Below are 6,304 nucleotides of genomic sequence, written 5' to 3' on the forward strand. Positions count from 1 at the left end.
ATGCTAACAAACAATCTTAATAAAAAAAACTTTTTTTCTTTGTTTGATGTTTCTTCAGGTCAAAACTCCTCCCAGTGTCCTAACAGTGGCCCTGAGAAGACCCTACAGTCTTGTCACCTTGCAGTTGGTTCTGCTCCAAAGATGAGTGCTTCACCATCAGACCGTAGATTTTCTATTGGGACAGATTGTCACCCCAGTTCTTGTGTCAGCCAATGCCAACAGCAAAACAGTCACAGTCAAATTCGACTGAATCCGAGTAAACCCAGGTTCCAGGGCCCAAACACACAAGGAAAGTCTTTTGGGATAAACAGTGTGGCAGGTGTACAGCACCAGAGATTGACATCTCACTTGCGTTCCTCTGTGCCAGGACAGGGTGTAGGAGGGTTGGTGACAAATGTCAACATGGGCTGGGGTTCAGCCAACAAGCAAGTGACACCTGGACTCTGTATTAGGCAGCTACCCAACCCACTACAGTCCCAGGGTGTGCAGGACTTGCCGAACCATCCATTCCAACAGAGACACATTGCCCCTCCCAACCAGGTAGCACCAGACATCAGCATGCACACTCTAAACCCTCCACTAAGAGACATAGGCCAGAGAGTAAGTCAGGCAATGATGGGTTCTCCCTCAGCCGTGGGAAACCTTAACCAGGCCTCACCTGAACCGAGGATACCAGCAGGGAACTTTACAGAGCCCAGTCCCAGCTCTAGCAGCTACCATAATAACAGAACTAACCGTCTGACCTTTGACTTCCTCCCAGAGGGGGACAACACAGTTCCGGGAATCAATGCAGACTCAGACTTCATAGATTCCCTGCTCAAATCGGGCTCTGGAAATGATGACTGGATGAAAGATATCAATTTGGATGAGATTCTTGGTAGCCACTCGTGAATTTGGGTCACAAATGACTAAAAATGGACCCACAGCTCAGAGCTTGTAGAGGTATGTAAGGTGTAAAGGATTACATTTGTAAGTAATATTAAAATGGACTTTTATAGACTTATTATTATTACCCAGATATACTGAATTGCTTTGTATTGTATTTACTGTGAAAATCAATTGTGTTCTATGTACTCTGCGTATTTCTTCCTGGTGTATTAGCCAAGAAATTGCTTTTCTATGCAGTCACTGTTTTTGTGGTCTGTGCTCTGTGCTGTCTTATAGAGTAAAATACAAAATTCACACTGTGAAAAGAAAATATTGCCGTTATTTTCCTTTTCATCCTGGTTTGTGTTTCAAAGGCTAGCATCACGTGATATGAGCTTTCCAGTGTTTTGCTGCCAGACACAAGCAAGCTTGCAAAAGCATTTTTTCCCCTTTACTTCCTTCTTGTTCAAACCTTTTCATCTGTGGTAGTTACAGTTTAAATTATGTAACCATTATTTTTTTCATGTTATATTTAATAATTATTGGAATAGTAAGTAGACATTATATTACATGTAATTAATAAAATTTATTTGACTCAAGTTGTGCTTTTGCTGACTTTATTTAATAATGAATAGTTTGGTTTACTACATCTCATACTTCCAAATCAGTGCATGTAGATACTCTTAAAGGATGCTTTAATGTTATGCTGTTAAACACACCAGGTAAGGCAATTTCCCACTTTACAGGGTTAATGTGTTGAAATGACACACTTTAACCCAAATGGCAACCTTTTCATAAAAATAAACAAGTAGTGTTCAGTGCTTAAACTTAACAAAATACTTTTTAGTGCCTTAAAATATTTAAGGCACTAATGAAGCTTTTTGATTGTTTGTAACTACCCCAAATCTGTCCATGCAGCTTTTGGTACCTAAAGCTAACCAGCAAGTAAAAGTGAAAGTTGGATGGAAACAAGTCAGCACAGCGAATGAATACCAAAGAAACAAAATCAAACACACAAACAAAACCTAAACTGTTTTCTCCAGGCTGACAAAAATGGTATTATGCATATTCATTTTGTCCCCAAAACACAGACAAGATATTCTGGAAGTCATTTTTGAGCATATAAATCAAACGAGGACAGCCTTCTTTCATCTTAAGTATTGTCAAAATTAGGAACATCCTATCTAGTGAAAGAAAAAATACTGCATGCATACACATAGTCCTTCTACTCTGGACTATTTTTTATTAGGGTGTCTCAGTACCACACTGAGAGAAGTGAGGCGAAAGTGTGCGATACTGAAGAGAAAGCGAGTGATGATTCCTGTATGATTTTCTTTTTCCAATACAAACATCAGCTTTTAAAACAAAATGTTCAGCACTGCTTGAACTGAAACAACCATTATTCTAGATAATTACACCTGCAGACGAGTGTTGCTGAGGGACTGTAATATTGTTATGTAATGATGATTTGCACAAAATGTCATTGAACCCTACACAGCAGATATTATATTGGTTATGTATTTTAGCCAGTAGCTAAACTATTAATTTGTTGAAAAAAAAAATACAATAAAATAATAAGTCTTTGCATAAAATTTCATATATAGACATTTATAAATACAATAAAATATAGAAAACAGATGTGTGTAGTACACAGGTTACCGTGCGGTTCAACAACACATCAGCATAAGAGCATTTATTTAAGTCATACCTGGTAACAACGCCAGTTTTCCCCCAAATACCGAGGCGGGGCTAAACGTGGGCAGTCAGGGCTCTCTTGTGTTTTGAGGTTGATGGTGTGTGTTGTAGTTACCTACTGTGAACACAAGAGGGAATCAACATATCCTTCTGTTCAAGTTAACCTTTTCAATGTTCACTTCCAAGGCTTTTAATTTGAGGCTGAAAGTGAAAGTTTCAAAAACCTTTAGGTGGGCGTCGGTTTAACGCGTTGTTTAATTTGCGTCCGATCCCCGGCCCTGTGACGCATGTCTTTCCCTCTTCTTCCTCCGCTTTTCTGTCAGTCTTCACTGTCCCTATCGAAAATGAAGCCATAAGATAAAAAGCCCCCCCAAAAAGTTTCTGGTGAATGCTGAAATAAAATTGCTTGTTTCAGTTAAATTTATTGTTTGTTGCTGAAAATGTTAACCTTTAGTTTTCATTAATTTCAGTGGTAGTTTGAATCATTTTAATAATAATAATAGGTTTACATAAAATGTAATAATTATTTTAAAGTGTGTATAACTCACTAGTTAGAGTAGTAATGCATTTCTATATATATTTCAGAGTATCCACCTTCGAAGTATTGGTTTGAAACTGGCATCACTATGTATAACTGGATTCAGTAAAATGGGTATGAAGCGTCAAGTAAATTGCATAAAAAAGTTAGCTGATAGAAAAATGTAAATCAAATTCATTAATCGAAATACACAGTGCATAGTCCGGTGCTAAACTGGTATGAACCAATACAGTCATTGGTATGAACAATGACTTTTATTTTGACATTCACCGGAAGTATCGCTTCTCAACAGTTCCACAGTTCCACCACTAGAGGGCTAACAGTTCCTTCCGGTATAGCCTAAACTCCAACTTACTTGTTGGAAAAGGTTTGTTTAGTACTTTAAGGGTGACTTGGTCACGGGGATGCCGCTATTTTAAGGCAAATCAGCGTTAATTCATACTTGTACCTGCTAATTAATACACGTTGAAGAATTACACTGCATCCTCAGAGCAGCTTCATGGTAGCAAACTACATTGGCAACTATAGTTTTCCTACAAAATAAACTAAAAGGTTCTCAAGGATACAGAGTTTGCCCTACATTTGACATATTTGAGTGGAATCAGTTTGATTAACCTCCTAAGACCCGAACTCTTCCACGGCATGCATTTTTAATTTCTCTTTGATATTTGGGCATATTGGGGCCTGATGAATGTAAAAACAAAGAATTACCAGATTTTTTTTTTTTTTACCTTATTTGTGTTTTTATGAAAAATCAGAGCCACATATGAGGATATTCGTTTAAAATTTTGATAGAACAGTAGCAGTATAATGTCCTCGTAAGTGGATATCAGGCCCTTGTAGAGCAAAATTGAGTATTTTGGTCTAAATAACCCAAAATGTGATGTCCACATATGTGGACGCCAGGTCCTAGGAGGTTAAGCTAATCGTTAACACAGTTAAATCCGTTTTGATATGAGACTAAAATTATGTAGTCTTTAATAATTATTTTGAAACCAAACATTTTAAAAAAAATGTGTGTGAGTTATGTGGTGGGTGCTGTACAATACAATTAGAATTCATGCTTAAAACAAACTATAAAAAACAAAATATGACACAGGGAAATATTACCACAAAGTATATACTTTATTTTAGGCCAATTTCAAAGTATCATATGAAGAAAGATATATTGTAACAGAATTTATTGTTCTAAAACACATGCACATTTCTATCAAAAAAAAAAAAAAAAAAAAAAAAAAAAAAAAAAAAAAAAAGAACAGATCATTACTGAATACAAATTCATTTCATGTGCATTTAGAAAACTCTAAATACAAAATCCTTTAACTTGTGATTAGTTCTACTGCTACAATGAGAGTCAACAGCTAATATGCTCTGACAATTACACACTAAGCATAAAATCAGGTCTGTGTGACAAAATGCATTGATGCATTAAAACGAAAACTAGCCGTGCAATACGAGCACTGTGGTGTACCACTCATTTTAGTTGCATTGTTCTCACCAACACTGTTCATCCATCTTAAAAATCCATCAACACGTGATTTAATATTCAGTAAAATCAAAACTAAAAACAGGTTTCTCATGAATAAAAAAAAAAAAAAAAAAAAGTTCATGTCCTCTACTCTAATATATATATATATATATATATATATATATATATATATATATATATATATATATATATATATATATATATATATATATATATATATATATATATATATATATATATATATATATTTTCCATCAAGTTAATGCTACCCATTTAGTATTGGTTGGCAACAGAATCAGTGTGACATCCTGCAAAGCCTAAACCAGGGGCACGCACAGCAGGCTGATTATTCAAAGGTTACTGCAGTAATGCAAATATGTAGTCATTGTGTAAACATCAAAAAACAACGTGATTATGTGAGAATTGTCAGTGTGTTGTCTCAACTGCGGCCGAGTATGTAAACATGCGAGTGCTTGTAGAAGAATCGCTCTTTTCTCCGCTCTGAAACCTCATCCTTAAAAATCTCAAGGTTAGTCACTCGAAACAACCATCCCAAACAGAAGGGGAGGGGAAAAAAAAAAAAAAAAAAAAAAAACCTCTCTCAGCTAGACGTGCCCATTAACACTTAAAACATGTTCTCATTATTAGCTTATACAGTTTGTTCAAACACAGGCTGATTTACAAATCATACCGTTTCTGGTCTCTAAAGATAGAAGCAAAATACAAGTTTTTAGTGTCATTACAAAAACATCTTTGGAATCTGCATCAACAATTCCTGACTGAGATATCTGATTGTTTCTTTATTATGCCACCCCCCCCCCCAAAAAAAACAAAACAAAAAAAAAAAAAAAAAAACAGGCAAAAGGAAAAACTCACCACCATCAGTCACACACTGATCCTCTACTCTACCCCTTGACATGACTCTTAAACCTGCTAAAACTTGTCCTGGCTGCAGTCTATAAACCTTTCATTTAAAACACTCAACACAGCGTCGCATAGACGGGAGGGGCGGGGGGTTCCAACATTGTAACTGTTGTATACTGTATGTGGTCATAAGGTTTCATTGATCAAAGAGCTATACTTTGTTCTGAGCCAAGAGACCTGCCTTTTTGGTTAATGTTCAGGAAAGACAGTGAAAAAAAGCTGCATGTGAATATCAAAAATACAATAACATTAAAGTGGATACAGTAAAGCAGAGACGAGAGAATCAGATAAATGAGTTTAAAAAGAGTCCAAACAGAATCAGACCACCAAGATTAAGTCCTGGCTGGTTTGATCTCATTGAAGTGACGTGCTGCGATATAACAGACGACCCCGTCTAAAAAAAATAAAATAAAACGATTCAATCCATGTATGAAAGAAGGGGGAAAAAAAGAAAGTAAAATGCCATTTGATCTAAACTATCATACATATATAGTTATCTAAAAATAGAACACTAAAAAAGATAAAACGACGAATGGATTGTGAATCAGGCTGGGATAAAACTGAGATAGCAAGAAGCTAGGCGTTTAAAACCACCCTCTCCTGTTTAAAAAGAACAAAACAAAACCCCAAACATACAATTTTGATCATTGAACATTAGAGGGAAGTATGCCTGCCATTTATGGGAACGGCAGTGTGCTTGTCACTGAATTATAGAAATGTGGGTATTTATTCGTGTCGCTCGCGTCTCAAAAAAAAAAAAAACAAAAACAAACAAACAAAAAAAAAAACAC

The 6,304-nt window shown here is 35.9% G+C and overlaps 1 protein-coding gene across 1 annotated transcript in view; it reads left to right on the top strand.

Annotated features, from left to right (window-relative positions):
- The window catches only part of zmp:0000001236 (mastermind-like protein 2), a 33,758-nt gene extending 32,292 nt beyond the window's left edge, over positions 1–1,466 (top strand). The window contains exon 5 of the mRNA XM_063493898.1: positions 59–1,466. Within this exon, the coding sequence (XP_063349968.1) occupies positions 59–891 (833 nt within the window). The 3' untranslated portion in view covers positions 892–1,466. The remainder of the gene's footprint in view (positions 1–58) is intronic.
- The last annotated feature ends 4,838 nt before the right edge of the window (positions 1,467–6,304 follow it).

The sequence above is a fragment of the Pelmatolapia mariae genome, linkage group LG14 (genome assembly GCF_036321145.2).
Source record: "Pelmatolapia mariae isolate MD_Pm_ZW linkage group LG14, Pm_UMD_F_2, whole genome shotgun sequence".
In the NCBI taxonomy this organism is placed as follows: Eukaryota; Metazoa; Chordata; class Actinopteri; order Cichliformes; family Cichlidae; genus Pelmatolapia; species Pelmatolapia mariae.